We start from the raw sequence: 19,551 nt of genomic DNA on the forward strand, positions 1-19,551 counted from the left end.
GTTGGGACACTTGGATTATGGAGCTTCTGGACCAAGAGAGTGGATGGGAGCATGTGTTTAACAGGTAAGAGAAAGACGTCCTCCAAAATGTTTCAACTTCAAAGCTCATGCATCCATGCACATACACTGCTCAGCATCCTGACATCTTTCCTAATTTTGTGTTTGTGTTTTTACCTTTTTGGAGCAGTGTAGCATGCGGTGGAGAAATAATAGAAAGTCAAACTGGGACTATAGACTGCTTCGGGTGAGTACACGTGGTGCACAAAGACCAAAGCTCACTTTGTCAAAGTGGAGAAAATGAATTCTTTTACACTGATACTGTAAACGTTGTGCGTGTGTGTCAGGTTTCCAAACATCGGAAACACCTGCTATATGAACTCCTGCCTGCAGAGCCTCCTCAACATTGAGGAGTTCATAAGAGACATCAGGCGTCAGGAGGTTTTGTGGAGCACAGATCCAGAAGCTCAGCTCTTAAGGTGCGCTACGTCAACCTTCTACTTTCTTCAAAAACCTGAAGAACAAAGAGATCTAACAGCAGAAATGTCTGTTTACCCTTTCCTTTCTACAGAAGGCTCATTGATGTCAGGGACTGTCATGAGTCAACAGATTATGGCCTTAAAGATCACCACCTAAGAGCTTTTAAGAAGGCATTCAGCAGTCAAGCTCCTGAATACACCGGCAGTGCACAGAAAGTGCGTCAGCTATTTGGACATTTTGTTTTTTTGCTTTACCTTCTGATTTTGATGTACTGTTTTAAATCTCTCTGCTTTTCTTTCAGGACGCTCATGAATTCCTAACATTGTTCCTCAATGAGGTCAAAAGGCTCGCACCTCACCTGGAGAGGAACGCAGCTCTCCTGGGCCAAAGTTATACCTGCCCAGTAGAAGAGCATCACATTTTTAAAATGGAAAACATGAGGACATGCAAGAGGTAAGCCTGTCTTTCAGAAACGCAGAGCTGGTTGCAATATTTTCATATACCTCTTTTCCACCTACCTGATCTTTACTTTAACTACGTTACTCCTGAAATGTGTAGCTGTGGTCACCAATCATCACAGCACGAGGACTTCACCAGCTTGTCTCTTGACCTTGTTCCAGAGGGGTCTATTATAAACATGTTAGAGACATACTTGAAGGTAAGATCACAAATTCCAATAGAGTTGTAGTGTCAGCGATCTTAACACACCTTTTTTGTTAGTGTTTGTGCGTATGTGTGTGTGCATATGTTGAGATTTCTTTCTACCATAAAGCCTGTTTTCTCTGTGCTGTTGTTCAGGAACAAGAAATAGAATTTCGCTGTGATTGTGGAGGGACGGCCTCAGAACTGAAGTCGTCTTTTGATACACTGCCAAGGTGAGTAAGGTCACATCAGAAGTGATCGACTGACCAGGTTTCCAAACTGTGGCGCATCAAATATCAGAGTTTTTCGAGACAATACTTGAGCAGTCGTTTTCTCCCATCTTCTGTTTGTGTTTGACACTCATTCTTCTTATTTTCTACCTTGTTTGTGTTTTTTTTCTTCTTTTCTGCCAGAGTCCTGATCTTGCATCTGAAGAGGTTTGGCTTTACACAAACCTACAACATTAAGAAGGTGGATGACCCCGTCAGGCTGCAGAGGGACTTGGTGGTGCCATCCAATCAGGTAAAAACAGACTGCAGAACGTCTCAGGCTACGTCCACACTAGCCCTGATAGATTTGAAAACTCCGTGTCCACACTAGTGTTTTCAGTCATTTTCAAATAGTTGTGCGTCTGCATTGAAACGGCCGAAAACGCTTACGTTCCAGTCCTGCGCATGCGCAAAAGTGAGTGAGGATTACAGAATTTGAAGAAAAGCTATCCGGAGCATGTACAAACTGATATTAATCTTTTTTAGGGCTGTCAAAGTTGAGAGCAATCAAAACAACCGCTGTATAATGCACTCGGCTATCTTTGTTTAATTGCTCACATGACTGCATCACATGGCTAAAATGCGTCATCGTTTTAGAAAGTCTGCGTTTTCGAGTGTCCACACTGCGACGGGACAACTCCGTTTTGAAATGTGTGCGTTTTCGAGAGCGTTTTCAAGATGCTGTGTTTTTCCTTGAGGAAAACGCCATCTCAGTGTGGACGGGAGGTCAAAGCGGAGAGAAAACGATGTGTTTTCAAACGAAAACGCATTAGTGTGGACGTAGCCTCAGCAAATCAGCTTAATTATGGCTCTGATGTGAGACTTTGTGAAACTAACACTCTTTGGATTTGTTCCTTCTCAGGGTGGTGGCTGTTATAGTCTTGTCAGCATCATCAATCATTATGGAGGCACAGAGTCAGGTAAAACAACAGACTTGTTACAAACAGAAAATGAAAACTTTCTACTTTTCAGTGAAGGACTCACACACAAAAGCTTTTGATGTTCTAAGACGCACTAAGTCAAAATCACTGTTTGCTTGAATCAGCTGACTTCCAGAAGTTGGATTCATTTGTCTTAATGTGATTTCAGGACACTACATCTGTAGTTCTGTCCATCCTGAGGAGAGTCAGCACTCTACATCAGATCGCTGGCTCACCTATAATGACGCACAGGTGCTCCACACAACCGGATCGGCAGCTTGTGAGGAACAGCAGCACTCGGCCTACATGCTGTTTTACAAGAGAAACGTAAGAAGACACAGCATCTCATCCTGAAGTGAGAGAATTTTTAAATGTCCTGTTACCTTGTTAACCAGTTTTGTCTTCATTCTCAGTTCTGAAACAGGAAATGGAAGGAAGGTCATCATCATGCTGAGAAGAAACAACACTCGTCCCAGCCCACCATCGCACACTGGAGGACAAGTACTGGTAAGTATTGCCCTCAGGAGGAAGGGTCCTCCCAGAGAGCCTGGTCCTCCCAAGATTTCTTCCTCCAGGAGGGAGTTTTTTCTTGCCACCGTCGCCCCACATTCACTGGTCTCATCAGCAGGGACATTTTTAACATCCTAAGACCTGAACTCTTTCATGGCATGCATTTTTAATTTCTCTGTGCCATTTGGGTTGATTGGGACCTGATGAATGTGAAAACAAAGACATCAGATTCGGACTATCTTTTTTTTGTTTCTCAAAAAAATGAGATCCACATATGAGGACATTCATTTTAAAGTTCGATTGAACAGGGGCAGTGTAATGTCCTCCCTCATAAGTGGATATCAGGTTTTTGAAGAGCAAAATTTTGTATTTTGGTCTCATAAATCTTATGTCCACATATGTGGACACCAGGTCCTAGGAGGTTAAAACAAAATCTACTAGTAGTGCAGCACTACTAGAGATCGTCCTTTTCTAGACCAGTGTTTGGCTTGCTCTCTGGAACAACAAATTAGTGCTGTCAGCGTTAACGTCATTTTAACTAATGACGTTTACGCTGACAGCACTAATTTGTTGTTATTATTATTAATATTATTATTAATTTATTTGTAAAATAAATTAAATTTAAAAAAACAAAGAAACAATTTGATTCTTTATGTTATTTTGTTTTATTAAAATCAAAATAACAACAAAACAAAAATAACTAATAAAAAAAATATTAAAAGTATTCAGCAGTGTTTTGTGAAATTTGTAATGAGCCTTAGTTAAGTTGATGTCACAGAAGTTTCTGAATCATTTAGATTGTTCAACAAACTGATTCACTCAGGTAAAGATGGTAAGCTGGAGCAATGGTACGCTTGGAGTTCAGTTTAAGTTTTCAGACAAACATTCACTCGATCAGTTGCAGCTTCTGCTTTTAAATAAATGATTTAGCTGCAAATGTTTAGCTGCAGGTAGCAAAGTCCAAAAGTGACAACATTTCCACTGCAGTCTCTCCAGAAATGGCTTATAAACTTTTGACCAAATTAGACATTTATCCTTGGATCATTGACAACCCTGTAGGGTGAAAATCTTTAATTGTACCTTTTATAACATTTTAACAAGTTACTGTCTCCTGCTGCATGTTTCCTGTTTTGGCTGAACTTCATCAGCAAAGCCCTCAAAGCAGCATATGAAAGAAAGTCATCTTTCATTGTTGTCTCCAGCGTGTTAAAAGAGAGATCGAGCTCAGTGATGAGTTTTGAAGCAGCTGCAGGGACTTCTCGAAGGTTTTGGCTCAAACAGTCGCAGGATGTTGTTCACAGTGGTGACACTGTTGACTGGTGATTGACAAGCACTGAGATACTAACATGACAAACACAAGAAACATCATGACTTATTCTCCTGAGTGCCTGCAAAACACAAACACAAAATCAAACTCAAAGCTTTTCTCTCAGGTGCTGGTGTGGCACAATCTAATGATAAGAAAGGTCATGCTTACAGCTTTTGGAGCACAGCTGCACAAAATAACAGCTTTTGGAGCACAAAATGCATTACAGGTAAACCCAGTACCCAAACATGTTAACAAGGATAAAGAAAAAACCTGAAACAAAAGCAGGTAGTGTGGTGATTTATGTTGTGAGGATGCTTTCACTCCCATCAAAGTCGCCCAGTGTTGAGAACCCAAATGAGCCCAAAAACCTCAAGTGGCTGCAACCAACAGCGAACGTCAAGAAGTGGATACTTGCATGTTGAGCCAGAAACATGCAGAAAACCCAAAAGAGGCAAGACAGCACACCTTGGTGCCACTCAGGCAGTACGAACACCTGGAAAGAGGAGCCCACAGTTCAGACCCAAGGACACTGGTAAGGACACCAGCCAGCCAGTTATAAGTCTAGTTTTAATTTTCATTTTAGTTAGTGTTATGGCCTGTCTAAGGGTGGCCAGACCATAATATAAGGGTGATCCACCCCTGTCTGACCCCAAGCAGCACATCACACAACCAGTACAATTTTGATGGTGATTTTTTTTCACAGTGATTGAATTCTAACAAAGGAAAGGAGCGAACTACAGCTTCGGGGTGGACCCCAAAACAACAAACAAAAGGGACCGTATCTAAAGGATGTACAAAACTTATTTATGAAAAGAATAAAACCAAATAACAATGTCTTATCTCCCTAACTAACAAAAACATGAGAAAAGGGTAATCGAATAGAGTGAACTATAGACTGTATAAAAGATAGGACCATTGCAACTTTACTGCAGCACTTCACCCTTTCACATAGTCTCTTCTCTGTCATGTTTTATGGTGCTGCAAATGTCTTCAGTTGGTGAAAGGTCTGGGCTGCTGGTGTCTTGTTGTGCTTGCTATGCATCCCTGACTCGTTTCTTCTTTCTTTTTTTTTCTTTTTTTTTAATGTATTTATTTATGCAAGTTTCAAAATTTTTTTACACATTCACAAACAGCGGGACAGAAGAACACAGACAATAAAGACAATAACAAACAAAAAAAACAAACAAACAAACAAAAAAAACAGAGCAACAAACCACACAACAGGGTACAAGGCCAGCACTTATTAAAAACAGCAGAGAAGCAAACAAAGCAACTGGTATACATGTCAAACAACTCACAATCTAGTGAGTCCAATCCACAAGATCAAATCCAAAGATCGCTAGGAGGAGCTGATAACAATCATGCAAAAACAGTTATGGGCAACAGCTCAGAATGAAAGCAGTTAAAACAATGTGGTCAGGACCCAGGGCGTGGACTGTCCTTCTTAATGTGGTCTATAAAGGGCCCCCATATCTTCCTGAACTTCTCCATGGAATCAGACGTAGAGAACCGAATTTCTTCCAGGTATAGACAGGAGACCACCTCCTCGAGCCACCTCTTGAAGCAGGGAGGGGAGGCAGATTTCCACTCCCCCAGAATCAAACGTTTGGCAATCACCATACCAAACATGAGGGCCTGTTGAACAGCAAAGGGAAGTGCCAAGGAGTCGCCGGAGCAGCCCAGGATCACCATAAGACAGTCAGGATACAGTTGCCTATCATAAACAGTGCTATAGAAACTAAAAATACTAGTCCAAAAGGCTGTAAGCGTAGAACAGGACCAAAAAAGATGCCCAAGAGTACCGTCCACAAGTTTACATTTATCACATTTGGGGGAAACGTTAGGAAAAATCTTGTTCAATTTGGTTTTGGAATAGTGCAGTCTATGGACAACCTTAAATTGAATTAACTGAAGCCGGGCGTTAACAGAGCATAGTTTTATCCGACTTAACACTTCAGCCCATAGATCGTCAGAGATAACCAAACCAGTGTCCCTTGTCCAAGCCTCTTTAATATGGCAAGAGGGGGCTGCCGAAGAAAAAAGGTTGACAAGCCGAGAAATTAAGTGTTTTGAGGTGGGAGGTTCGTTCATCATATTGTAAAAGACATGCTGTATGGGGATGGTATCTAAATTTGAGAATGCTTGCTTGACATAATTCCTAATTTGTAAGTACCGAAAAAAATGACTTGTAGGGAGATTGTACTTTGTCTGAAGCTGAGCAAAAGAGGCAAAATGATTGTCAATATAAAGATCCTTTATAGCAATTAACCCTTTGACAGGCCATTGTTTGAAAGCAGCATCCATTGTACTAGGCGTAAAGCTAGGATTGTGGCAGATCGGGGCAAAAGTTGACACTACCGGGAGGTTCAAGATTCTCTTAATTTGATTCAATATTTTTACGGAGTTGCAAAGAATAAAGTCATCACATGCACTTTTAATAACCGATTTTGAAAATAAGATAGCTGGCAAGGATGCTCCAGTGTGCTCGATAGCAGTGCTAAGCTCCAATTCGAGCCATTTAGGGCTGGACCTGCATCCCACAGCATCACCAACTATAGGCAGATTCCAGAAGACCCAGGCTCTGGCATTACAGGCCCAGTAATAATGTCTGAAAACTGGAAGGCCCAGACCACCCTCGTCCGAGGGCTTTTGCAAGTGAGACTTCGAGATGCGGGGGGGCTTGTAGGCCCAAACGAAAGGCATGATAATGGCATCCAACGCTTTGAAAAAGGAAGACCTGAGAAAAATAGGAACGTTCTGGAATAGGTACATGAATTTAGGGAGCACAACCATTTTGATTATATTGATACGGCCAATCATTGAAAGTGGGAGAAGTTTCCACCTATCTATCATACACTTGAGCTCATCAGTTAGAACCGAATAATTAAGCCTGAAGAGGAGTTTTGAGTTCCTAGGGATGTTAATACCCAGGTATGAAAAGTAATCCTGGGAGACCTTAAAGGGCAAACTAGACAGGAAATCAGGGCCCAGACCAGACGACAGACTTCTTCCAATTTATGGTGAACCCTGATAGGTGGCCAAAGCTGTCAATCAGCTTAAGAAGTGGAGGAAGGGAGATCTTTAAATCTGAAAGAGCCAATATGATATCATCTGCATACAGACCGATGGTGTACTCTGACGTGCCACAATTTATACCAGAGATATGGGAATTGGCTCTGATGGCAATGGCCAACGGCTCAAGAGCTAAAGCAAAAAGCATTGGAGAGAGGCAACAACCCTGCCTTGTCCCACGGTGTAAGAGGAACGGGAGCGACCTCTCATGGTTGGTAAGGACCGAGGAACGAGGGCAAGCGTAAAGCAACTTAATCATATTCAAAAAATTCGACCCAAAACCAAATTTTTCAAGAGTAGCAAACAAATAACTCCATTCCACTTGGTCGAAAGCCTGCTGGGCATCGAGTGAAATCACCGCAGAATTGGGCAGTGTCGTTGAGTACATCGCATTTAAGAGACATCTAGTATTAGAAAAAGAGAATCTATTGGGGATAAAACCCGATTGGTCAGGATGAATTATAGAGCCTATGTGCTTATTTAACCGGTTGGTTAGGACTTTAGCAATTATCTTTTGGTCTGAGTTGAGAAGACTTAGGGGACGATAGGAAGAAACATTAGTTTCGTCTCTGTCTTTTTTCAGGAGGAGACATATATGGGCATCGTAGAAAGAATGAGGGAATGAGCCGTTTAACACTGCGCAATTTACCATCCGAAGTAGCAGGGGAGCGATAACGTCAATATGTGTCTTATAAAGCTCTATCCCGAAACCGTCCGGACCACATGCTTTTCCATTAGGAAAGGAGCAGATTGCATTTCTAATTTCCTCCAGCGTAAAGTCTGCATCGAGTAAGCCCCGTGCAGCCTCAGGAAGAGTCGGGATGTCTAAAGCATTAAGAAAATTAGTGATTTCAGCAACTGTGGCCGTAGTACTAGATGTGTATAACTGACAATAAAAACTGCGAAATCTGTCATTTATCTGCTTGTGATCGGACAGCAACTGGCCAGTTGCAGAGAGAATTCTGTGTATCGCCCTTTCAGCTTGAATGCCCTTCAGCTGTCTGGAAAGCACCTTGTCAGCCTTTTCACCAAGCTCAAAATGCTTCTGTTTTAATCGACGAATACAATTCATGACCTGCTCCCCCAACATGTGGTTGTAGTCATATTTCAATTTGAGAATGGTATTAAGTGTGTCAGCAGCCCCGGTATCGCGATACTTCTCCTCCAACACAGACAGCTCTGCCTCAATATTAGTACGCAGCCTGAGTTTGTCCCTCTTCTGAGAAGCTTGATAAGCAATAATATGGCCTCTAATAACGACTTTAAAGGACTCCCACAAAACAGAGTCTGAAACTACACCATTATCATTAAATTGTAAAAATTCTGCGATTTTAGTAGATAGGTAAACCGTAAAAGAGTCATTTAGATATAAAGAGGGGTTAAATTTCCAATTGTATTGGGGGGTATATAGGTTGAAGTCAATTACCGTTGAGAGAGGTGCGTGGTCCGAAACTAAAATACTGTGATAAGTGGAACTAACCACTTTCGAAATAAGCCTGGAATCAATAAGAAAATAGTCAATTCTACTGAAGCTGCCATGGACAGGGGAGAAGAAAGAGTATTGCTTTTCTAACGGATGCTGGTGCCTCCAAATGTCAACCAAGTCCAAAGATTTAGTAAGAGTATTGAGTACAGAAACAGCTCTCAAGGTTGGGGCCAGGGACGCAGAAGACCTATCCAACAATGGATCGAAATAACAATTAAAATCACCACCGAATATGATATTATGGTCATTGTATTGTGAGACAAGATTGAATATTTTACTAAAGAAGTCAGGGTTGTCAAAATTAGGGGCATAGATGTTCAAGAGGACTACAGGGGTGGAGTTGACTGTACCTGTAACAAGTATGAACCTCCCACCTGGATCACATATCTGAGTTTTGAATATAAAAGGAATAGTTCTGCGAACAAGAATGGCAACCCCTCTCGCCCTGGAAGAAAAGGCGGACTGGTACACCTGTGACACCCATACCGATCTTAATCGCCTCTGCTCTGAAGGTTGGATATGGACTCGTTTCTTCTTTCTGCATCAAGTAAGGAATGTAGTGAAAGTTCCCAAGAGGTTAAAAACACCACTGAAAAAATGCCATCAGACCTGAGTTGGGACACTTGGATTATGGAGCTTCTGGACCAAGAGAGTGGATGGGAGCATGTGTTTAATAAGTAAGAGAATAACGTCCCCCAAAATGTTTAAATTTCAAAGCTCATGCATACATTAGTGATGGGCAGATGAAGCACTGAAGCTTTTCATCCAATTGGTTCACCCCAGCGCAAAGCTTCTTGAAGCTTTATTTGCTCTAGTAGGACACCTACTGGACGTAAAAATATTAGTTGGCATGAATTTGAAGAGTGTGGCCTTTTGCACACAGCCTGTAAATGTCAACAACAAAAGGAGTGTGTAAAACATGTATATTGTAGTGATGCAGTATACTGTGTATATTTATACTGGCAGTATGGAAAATGATTATTTGGAAATGCTTAAAATGGAAATGATCATTTACTGTGAGGTGAGGTGTGGTTGGGGTGTGGACAGTGGTTGTGCTTTTGTAACGTTGAGGTATGGACAGCTACACACTGAGGCGTCAGTCCTGCCCATATTTTATTCAGTAAAAACTAAATTTTCACTGCTTTTATGACCTTTTTAGTGGGGAGAACATAGCTAGGATTTAATGATTTAACAAATCTTATAAATCCTTTGTCCTCCACAATGCTAAATGGCTGGGAGTCCTCAATCACCATGCTAACCAGGTTTTCATCTATTTGAGATTGTTCTCCTGAGGAAAGACAATAAAAACAAAGCACAAATATAAATATCACACACGTAACTTATTACAGTTGTATAATATTGTTATATCATTTAGTAACATTACGGCATGCTATTATTATCATGGCATTTGATGGCTCACCTGGTCTTGCTCAACAATCGCTGTTCCCCTTATTCTCATGCAAAGCTCTGTAGTGCCTAAGCATGGATGAGGTGTTGTTGTTATATCCCAGCTCCCTGGCACATAGCAAACACTTCACCTTGTACAAAAGTAAATACAGCTTAACATAAATTGTATTGCACCATCAGTATTATGAAAATACATCTTCTGTAGAAATACCTTGTTGGGAGGAATAAGATCAAAATGTTCCCACACAGGGGAGGACATCCTCCTCTTCTTAGCTGGCTCCATTCTCTCCTGAGTTTCTCTCCTCACTCTCATAAACCTCCAAACTGCCTCCCAGCTGTCTCCAACTCTCACTAACCGCAGCTCTCCATCAAACACCCACATTTTGATTGAAGTCTGAGGGGTTTGTATCGCTGTCACATCTCGCGACAAAGTTCGAACCACTTCATGAACCAGTCACGTGGTACAGCCGGGCAGCGAGGCTTCGGACGTCATCATTTTCAGCTCCTCCCATAAATGAAGCAAGCCTCGATACGTGCATCGCGGAAACGCCCCCTCCATTACTCGACACATCACTAGCATACATGCACATCTAGTGCTCAGCGTCTAATTGTGTGTTTGTGTTTTTACCTTTTTGCAGTAGCGTAGTGAAACATTTGGGCGGTGGATAAATAATGGAAAATAAAATTCAGACTAGAGACGGCTTCAGGTGAGTACACGTGGTGCACAAGGACCAAAGCTCACCTTCTCAACCTGGACAAAATGAATTATTTTACACTGATACTGTAAACTTTTGTTTGTGTGTCAGGTTTCCATACATCGGAAACAGCTGCTGCATCTGTAATTCTGTCCATCCTGAGGAGAGTCCACACTCTACATCAGATCCTTGGCTCACCTATAATGATGCACAGGTGCTGCACACAACTGGATCTGCAGCTTGTGAGGAACAGCAGCACTCAGCCTACATCCTGTTTTACAAGATTAACGTAAGAAGACACAGTCTCACTAACCACTTTAATAGTGACTTGTGTCCCAAATACTGTTTATTTGTCTTAGTTACAGATAGTGAAATAAAATGGGAAATGATTGTTTCATAATTGTATACTCAGCTTGGTCGAGAACGAGGGGCAGGATTTTGAATTGATGCCATTGGTGCATTTACTAAAGTTCTGGGGTCAGTTTGAATATCAGTGACTTTGACCTTGAGTTCAAGTTTTCTGAAAATGTTGTGAATGCTACAACTCTGTGACGAGAAGTAAGTCTCCTAGGTCTTTAAATTTGTATATAGGTGCATTTACTAGGAAGCTGAAGGGTTGCACTGCGGGCCATCTGTAGAGGTGTAGAGTCAACAACCTGTCTCTGAATGTTTAGATTAGATTAGATTAGATTAGATTAGATAGAACTTTATTAATCCCTCGGGTGGGTTCCTCTGGGAAATTCGATTTCCAAAAAAGCACAGCACCGACAGAAGTTACAGAGTTACTGAATATTATATATATACACACACACACACACACACACACACACACACACACACACACACACACACACACACACACACACACACACACATATATAAATACAGAGACAATATAAATAAAATATACGAAGGGGATAAATAGAATAAATAGGAATAAAAAATAAAAATACAAGTGAATTGCACATTTCAAGTATTGAGTCTATTGCACTGTTGACTATTTACAAAAGTATTGCACAAAAGGTATTGCACAGTGAGGTGAAGAGGCACTACAGCTTAGTTGTTCCCCCCTCCTTTGTCCTCCTGTTTCCCCTCCCTCTCCCCTCCAGAGAGGAGTTAAACAGTCTGATGGCGTGTGGGACAAAGGAGTTTTTAAGTCTGTTAGTTCTTGTCTTTGGGAGAAGCAACCTGTCACTGAACAGACTCTTCTGGTTGTTAATGGCCATGTGCAGAGGATGCCCAGCATTGTTCATAATGTCCATCAGTTTCTTTAATGTCCTTTTCTCTGCCACTGTCACCAGAGTGTCCAGCTTCATGCCGACCACAGAGCTAGCCCTCCTGATCAGTTTCTCCAGCCTGGATGAGTCCTTCTTTGCTGTGCTGCTCCCCCAGCACACCAAAACAAAACAAAAGAGATCGTTGACTTCAGGAGAGCACAGTGGGATCACTGCCCACTTAACATGAATGGATCCTCTGTGGAGGTCGTCAAGAGCACCAGATTTCTTGGTGTCCACCTGGCGGAGAACCACTCCTGCTCCCTCAACACCAGCTCCATAACCAAGAAGGCCCAGCAGCGTCTCTACTTCATGCAGAAGCTGAGGAAAGCCCATCTCCCACCATCCATTCTCACCACCTTTTACAGTGGGACTAATGAGAGCATCCTAAGTAGCTGCATCACTGTCTGGTATGGTAACTGCAGCGTATTGGATCGCAGTACCCTACAACGGATTGTGAGAGCAGCTAAGAAGGTCATTGGAGCCCCTCTCCCCTCCTTATAACACCCGCTTGCTGGAGGACCCCACACAGCCTTCAAACACACTCTTCACCCTGCTGCCTTCTGGAAAGAGGTCCCACAACATCCGGGCCCTCGCTACCAAACTACGGAAAAGTTTCTTCCCACAAGCCGTCAGACCCCTGAACACTCAGTGACTGCACTGGCACACGCACACCTTCACACATGTCACTACCAAGCACTTATCTGCAGTATCTCACACTCATACACATACATACAGACACCAAGTTACTTTTGCACAATACTCAGCATTTTGCACATTTCCATTGTCTTGTGTCTGTTTCGTCCTGTTCTGTCACGTTTTGCACTGTTTTGTCTTGTTTATTTTTGCAATTTATGCACACTGCACTTTATGTAGTCCTGGGTTTGTCCGTATATGTCATATATAGCACCAGGGTCTCGGAGGAACGCTGTCTCGTTTCACTCTGTACAGCACCTCTGCACGTGGTTAAAATGACAATAAAAGCCACTTGACTTGACCTGTTTTGTGTAGCAGTTGCTTGGAGACGAGCACCATACAGTTCAAATGAGCATACATTCCAAAATATGCAAATTTGCCCCATACATCATAATGATGATGTTTGCTGTTCAGGGTATGAACATTCTATGCTGAAAGTTTATAAATATACAACCTTTGACTGCTTGTTTTCAGTTGAACTTTTGCAAAGCTGAGGAGATTTTGGCTGCGATCACATCAAGTCCAAAGATGTTTAAACTTCTTTTTCACAGAAAGGTAAGTTTGAAGAGACTCGCAGCACATTTCTATGAATATTTTCTTATGGTAAACAAGCATTTTTGAAACTTTTAAGGAAGCTTCTTGGATGATTTCTGTAAAAACTGAATTTTGAATCCAAATGAAGGATTTTGTATTTTCATACCATATACTTTGTTTTATGCCATTACTGATGTTGCTTTTCTTGTTTCTAAACAGAAATCACACAAACAAAACGTGGCAGAGAAGGAAATTCCTTCTACGTCTCATCAGAGGTAAAGAAATGCGCCACTCTTTAATGCTGCTGGAGATATTTATAGCAGTGGTTTGGTTGGAGCTCTTTTATTTCCCTTTTATTGGCATTTTTCTTCCACCTTGTGTATTTACATCTTTTTTACTACTTCTAGTCTTGTCTATAATTTATATTGATTCAGAGATTAGCGTTTGAAAATGTAGAGTGTAAATGTACAAAATACATGATTTTGTTCCATTACAGTTATTAATTTTTATCTGCAATCTCCAGCATGTACTCCTTGTTAAAAATTTGCACTTTGAAAAATAACATTTACACTTTTGTCCTCATCAGCATCCCGGATGCTCCTGTTACTGAAAATGGTCAAAAGAAGAAGAGAAAATGGAGACACCTCTGCTGTTCCTCGGTTTGCTTTTACACAAAACATATGAAATGCACATTCTCTTTAAATTGCACTTGTTAATTTAAAGTGACTTTACTTTTTTAATAAACGTATGTTTGTTCGTCCTCTGCAGCAAACTGACAGCGATGCAGAGGCAGAGAGCAACACTGTGAAGACACAAAAAAAGTGTCGCTGGTTTCTTTTTAAATTCTGGAAGGTATGTTTTATGGAAAGAGTCACTGTCATCAAGCATTTACTCATCACAGTTAAATGAGAAGAATTAAGAGCAATTTAGCACACAGCCATGTCCTCAAATTAAGTTCAAAGATGTTTAAACGTTTTTTTTTCACAGAAAGGTAAGTTCGAAGAGACTTGCAGGATGTTTCTCTAAATATTTTTTATGGTGAATAAGCATTTTTGAAGCTTCATGGATGATTTCTGTAAAAACTGAATTTTGATCAGAACCAAATGAAGGATTTTGTATTTCATAGGACAAACTTTAAAACTCAATTTAAGGCATGAATAAATTGTTTTTATTTTATTTAAAGATATTCCTATATCTGCTTCATGAGCTGACAGCTCACTAAAGTGATAAATAATATGAAATAATACCAAATTCTCTAACTGGACACTTTTCATGGAGAGACCCACTTGGTATGTTTGTTTTATGCCATTACTGATGTTGCTTTTCTTGTTTCTAAACAGAAATTACACAAACAAAACGTGGCAGAGAAGGAAATTCCTTCTACGTCTCATCAGAGGTAAAGAAATGCGCCACTCTTTAATGCTGCTGGAGATATTTATAGCAGTGGTTTGGTTGGAGCTCTTTTATTTCCCTTTTATTGGCATTTTTCTTCCACCTTGTGTATTTACATCTTTTTTACTCCTTCTAGTCTTGTCTATTATTTATATGGATGCAGAGATTAGCGTTTGAAAATGTAGAGTGTAAATGTATAAAATACATGATTTTGTTCATGTTGGTATTCCATTACAGTTATTCACTTTTATTAGCAATCTGTATTAGCAAAATGTACTCCTTCTTATAAATTTCCACAACATTTACACTTTTGTCCTCATCAGCATCCCGGATGCTTCTGTTGCTGCCACACCAGCTAACCCTGAAAATGGCCAAAAGAAGAGAAAATGGAGACACATCTTCTGCTGTTCCTCGGTTTGCTTTTACACAAAACATATGAAATACACATTCTCTTTAAAATGTACTTTTTAATAAACTTATGTTTGTTCGTCCTCTGCAGCAAACTGACAGCGATGCAGAGGCAGAGAGCAACACTGTGAAGACTCTTTTTAAATCCGGGAAGGTATGTTTTATGGAAAGAGTCACTGTCATCAAGCATTTACTCATCACAGTTAAATGAGAGCAATTAAGAGCAATGAGGCACACAGCTATGTCCTATATATTTATATCAGGTAAGAAGCACCACGGAAACGATCCCAGCAGACCTGAGTTGGGACACTTGGATTATGGAGCTTCTGGACCAAGAGAGTGGATGGGAGCATGTGTTTAACAGGTAAGAGAAAGACGTCCTCCAAAATGTTTCAACTTCAAAGCTCATGCATCCATGCACATACACTGCTCAGCATCCTGACATCTTTCCTAATTTTGTGTTTGTGTTTTTACCTTTTTGGAGCAGTGTAGCATGCGGTGGAGAAATAATAGAAAGTCAAACTGGGACTATAGACTGCTTCGGGTGAGTACACGTGGTGCACAAAGACCAAAGCTCACTTTGTCAAAGTGGAGAAAATGAATTCTTTTACACTGATACTGTAAACGTTGTGCGTGTGTGTCAGGTTTCCAAACATCGGAAACACCTGCTATATGAACTCCTGCCTGCAGAGCCTCCTCAACATTGAGGAGTTCATAAGAGACATCAGGCGTCAGGAGGTTTTGTGGAGCACAGATCCAGAAGCTCAGCTCTTAAGGTGCGCTACGTCAACCTTCTACTTTCTTCAAAAACCTGAAGAACAAAGAGATCTAACAGCAGAAATGTCTGTTTACCCTTTCCTTTCTACAGAAGGCTCATTGATGTCAGGGACTGTCATGAGTCAACAGATTATGGCCTTAAAGATCACCACCTAAGAGCTTTTAAGAAGGCATTCAGCAGTCAAGCTCCTGAATACACCGGCAGTGCACAGAAAGTGCGTCAGCTATTTGGACATTTTGTTTTTTTGCTTTACCTTCTGATTTTGATGTACTGTTTTAAATCTCTCTGCTTTTCTTTCAGGACGCTCATGAATTCCTAACATTGTTCCTCAATGAGGTCAAAAGGCTCGCACCTCACCTGGAGAGGAACGCAGCTCTCCTGGGCCAAAGTTATACCTGCCCAGTAGAAGAGCATCACATTTTTAAAATGGAAAACATGAGGACATGCAAGAGGTAAGCCTGTCTTTCAGAAACGCAGAGCTGGTTGCAATATTTTCATATACCTCTTTTCCACCTACCTGATCTTTACTTTAACTACGTTACTCCTGAAATGTGTAGCTGTGGTCACCAATCATCACAGCACGAGGACTTCACCAGCTTGTCTCTTGACCTTGTTCCAGAGGGGTCTATTATAAACATGTTAGAGACATACTTGAAGGTAAGATCACAAATTCCAATAGAGTTGTAGTGTCAGCGATCTTAACACACCTTTTTTGTTAGTGTTTGTGCGTATGTGTGTGTGCATATGTTGAGATTTCTTTCTACCATAAAGCCTGTTTTCTCTGTGCTGTTGTTCAGGAACAAGAAATAGAATTTCGCTGTGATTGTGGAGGGACGGCCTCAGAACTGAAGTCGTCTTTTGATACACTGCCAAGGTGAGTAAGGTCACATCAGAAGTGATCGACTGACCAGGTTTCCAAACTGTGGCGCATCAAATATCAGAGTTTTTCGAGACAATACTTGAGCAGTCGTTTTCTCCCATCTTCTGTTTGTGTTTGACACTCATTCTTCTTATTTTCTACCTTGTTTGTGTTTTTTTTCTTCTTTTCTGCCAGAGTCCTGATCTTGCATCTGAAGAGGTTTGGCTTTACACAAACCTACAACATTAAGAAGGTGGATGACCCCGTCAGGCTGCAGAGGGACTTGGTGGTGCCATCCAATCAGGTAAAAACAGACTGCAGAACGTCTCAGGCTACGTCCACACTAGCCCTGATAGATTTGAAAACTCCGTGTCCACACTAGTGTTTTCAGTCATTTTCAAATAGTTGTGCGTCTGCATTGAAACGGCCGAAAACGCTTACGTTCCAGTCCTGCGCATGCGCAAAAGTGAGTGAGGATTACAGAATTTGAAGAAAAGCTATCCGGAGCATGTACAAACTGATATTAATCTTTTTTAGGGCTGTCAAAGTTGAGAGCAATCAAAACAACCGCTGTATAATGCACTCGGCTATCTTTGTTTAATTGCTCACATGACTGCATCACATGGCTAAAATGCGTCATCGTTTTAGAAAGTCTGCGTTTTCGAGTGTCCACACTGCGACGGGACAACTCCGTTTTGAAATGTGTGCGTTTTCGAGAGCATTTTCAAGATGCTGTGTTTTTCCTTGAGGAAAACGCCATCTCAGTGTGGACGGGAGGTCAAAGCGGAGAGAAAACGATGTGTTTTCAAACGAAAACGCATTAGTGTGGACGTAGCCTCAGCAAATCAGCTTAATTATGGCTCTGATGTGAGACTTTGTGAAACTAACACTCTTTGGATTTGTTCCTTCTCAGGGTGGTGGCTGTTATAGTCTTGTCAGCATCATCAATCATTATGGAGGCACAGAGTCAGGTAAAACAACAGACTTGTTACAAACAGAAAATGAAAACTTTCTACTTTTCAGTGAAGGACTCACACACAAAAGCTTTTGATGTTCTAAGACGCACTAAGTCAAAATCACTGTTTGCTTGAATCAGCTGACTTCCAGAAGTTGGATTCATTTGTCTTAATGTGATTTCAGGACACTACATCTGTAGTTCTGTCCATCCTGAGGAGAGTCAGCACTCTACATCAGATCGCTGGCTCACCTATAATGACGCACAGGTGCTCCACACAACCGGATCGGCAGCTTGTGAGGAACAGCAGCACTCGGCCTACATGCTGTTTTACAAGAGAAACGTAAGAAGACACAGCATCTCATCCTGAAGTGAGAGAATTTTTAAATGTCCTGTTACCTTGTTAACCAGTTTTGTCTTCATTCTCAGTTCTGAAACAGGAAATGGAAGGAAGGTCATCATCATGCTGAGAAGAAACAACACTCGTCCCAGCCCACCATCGCACACTGGAGGACAAGTACTGGTAAGTATTGCCCTCAGGAGGAAGGGTCCTCCCAGAGAGCCTGGTCCTCCCAAGATTTCTTCCTCCAGGAGGGAGTTTTTTCTTGCCACCGTCGCCCCACATTCACTGGTCTCATCAGCAGGGACATTTTTAACATCCTAAGACCTGAACTCTTTCATGGCATGCATTTTTAATTTCTCTGTGCCATTTGGGTTGATTGGGACCTGATGAATGTGAAAACAAAGACATCAGATTCGGACTATCTTTTTTTTGTTTCTCAAAAAAATGAGATCCACATATGAGGACATTCATTTTAAAGTTCGATTGAACAGGGGCAGTGTAATGTCCTCCCTCATAAGTGGATATCAGGTTTTTGAAGAGCAAAATTTTGTATTTTGGTCTCATAAATCTTATGTCCACATATGTGGACACCAGGTCCTAGGAGGTTAAAACAAAATCTACTAGTAGTGCAGCACTACTAGAGATCGTCCTTTTCTAGACCAGTGTTTGGCTTGCTCTCTGGAACAACAAATTAGTGCTGTCAGCGTTAACGTCATTTTAACTAATGACGTTTACGCTGACAGCACTAATTTGTTGTTATTATTATTAATATTATTATTAATTTATTTGTAAAATAAATTAAATTTAAAAAAACAAAGAAATTATTTGATTCTTTATGTTATTTTGTTTTATTAAAATCAAAATAACAACAAAACAAAAATAACTAATAAAAAAAATATTAAAAGTATTCAGCAGTGTTTTGTGAAATTTGTAATGAGCCTTAGTTAAGTTGATGTCACAGAAGTTTCTGAATCATTTAGATTGTTCAACAAACTGATTCACTCAGGTAAAGATGGTAAGCTGGAGCAATGGTACGCTTGGAGTTCAGTTTAAGTTTTCAGACAAACATTCACTCGATCAGTTGCAGCTTGTGAGGAACAGCAGCACTCGGCCTACATGCTGTTTTACAAGAGAAACGTAAGAAGACACAGCATCTCATCCTGAAGTGAGAAAATTTTTAAATGTGCTATTTCCTTGTTAACCAGTTTTGTCTTCATTCTGAGTTCTAAAACAGGATACGGAAGGAAGTTAAGGTCATCATCATGCTGAGAAGGAAAAGCAGTCGTCCCAGTCCACCATCGCTGACTGGAGGACAAATATTAGTAAGTATTGCCCTTAGGAGGAAGGGTCCTCCCAGAGAGCCTGGTCCTCCCAAGATTTCTTCCTCCAGGAGGGAGTTTTTTCTTGCCACCGTCGCCCCACATTCACTGGTCTCATCAGCAGAGACATTTTCAACCTCCTAAGACCTGAGCTCTTTCATGGCATGGTTTTTCTCTGACGTGCCTTGCTTGTCTTTTGAGAGGGA

General features: G+C 41.1%; 2 protein-coding genes across 4 annotated transcripts in view; both read left to right on the forward strand.

The window, feature by feature from the left end:
- Positions 1-18,933, forward strand: part of LOC147328038 (uncharacterized) — a 47,777-nt gene extending 28,844 nt beyond the window's left edge. Inside the window, exons 1-23 of one of the 3 annotated variants that reach the window (XM_086296159.1) lie at positions 1,276-1,352; positions 1,533-1,641; positions 2,251-2,308; positions 2,478-2,635; positions 2,722-2,815; positions 13,232-13,312; positions 13,511-13,566; positions 13,878-13,950; positions 14,060-14,143; positions 14,632-14,687; positions 15,007-15,097; positions 15,183-15,245; positions 15,355-15,455; positions 15,576-15,635; positions 15,736-15,867; positions 15,960-16,083; positions 16,170-16,321; positions 16,427-16,526; positions 16,667-16,743; positions 16,924-17,032; positions 17,642-17,699; positions 17,869-18,026; positions 18,113-18,933. In XM_086296159.1, the coding sequence (XP_086152285.1) occupies positions 1,595-1,641; positions 2,251-2,308; positions 2,478-2,635; positions 2,722-2,815; positions 13,232-13,312; positions 13,511-13,566; positions 13,878-13,950; positions 14,060-14,143; positions 14,632-14,687; positions 15,007-15,097; positions 15,183-15,245; positions 15,355-15,455; positions 15,576-15,635; positions 15,736-15,867; positions 15,960-16,083; positions 16,170-16,321; positions 16,427-16,526; positions 16,667-16,743; positions 16,924-17,032; positions 17,642-17,699; positions 17,869-18,026; positions 18,113-18,118 (1,938 nt within the window). In that variant the 5' untranslated portion in view covers positions 1,276-1,352; positions 1,533-1,594 and the 3' untranslated portion in view covers positions 18,119-18,933. Of the gene's footprint in view, positions 1-1,275; positions 1,353-1,532; positions 1,642-2,250; positions 2,309-2,477; positions 2,636-2,721; positions 2,816-13,231; positions 13,313-13,510; positions 13,567-13,877; positions 13,951-14,059; positions 14,144-14,631; positions 14,688-15,006; positions 15,098-15,182; positions 15,246-15,354; positions 15,456-15,575; positions 15,636-15,735; positions 15,868-15,959; positions 16,084-16,169; positions 16,322-16,426; positions 16,527-16,666; positions 16,744-16,923; positions 17,033-17,641; positions 17,700-17,868; positions 18,027-18,112 lie in introns of those variants that run through there. The other 2 variants (XM_086296161.1, XM_086296157.1) reach the window with 2 other exon arrangements.
- Positions 108-1,165, forward strand: LOC147328040 (ubiquitin carboxyl-terminal hydrolase 37-like). The gene is made up of 5 exons (XM_086296165.1): positions 108-244; positions 345-476; positions 569-692; positions 779-930; positions 1,036-1,165. The coding sequence occupies exons 1-5, from the start codon at positions 108-110 to the stop codon at positions 1,163-1,165; spliced, it is 675 nt and encodes a 224-aa protein (XP_086152291.1).
- Positions 18,934-19,551: the final 618 nt, after the last annotated feature.

This window comes from Aulonocara sp. 'chitande type north' Nkhata Bay, linkage group LG6, assembly GCF_057382095.1.
Source record: "Aulonocara sp. 'chitande type north' Nkhata Bay isolate Kocher_YH1m ecotype deep benthic linkage group LG6, A_spYH_male_GT1.1, whole genome shotgun sequence".
Taxonomy (NCBI): Eukaryota; Metazoa; Chordata; class Actinopteri; order Cichliformes; family Cichlidae; genus Aulonocara; species Aulonocara sp. 'chitande type north' Nkhata Bay.

Bases quoted from the DNA above. Each gene is read 5' to 3' on its own strand.
- LOC147328040 (XM_086296165.1), top strand. From the start codon at position 108: ATGCATCCATGCACATACACTGCTCAGCATCCTGACATCTTTCCTAAT. The intron at 693-778 runs GTGCGTCAGCTA...CTTTTCTTTCAG, and splicing joins ACACCGGCAGTGCACAGAAA to GACGCTCATGAATTCCTAAC. The intron at 931-1,035 runs GTAAGCCTGTCT...TGAAATGTGTAG, and splicing joins AACATGAGGACATGCAAGAG to CTGTGGTCACCAATCATCAC.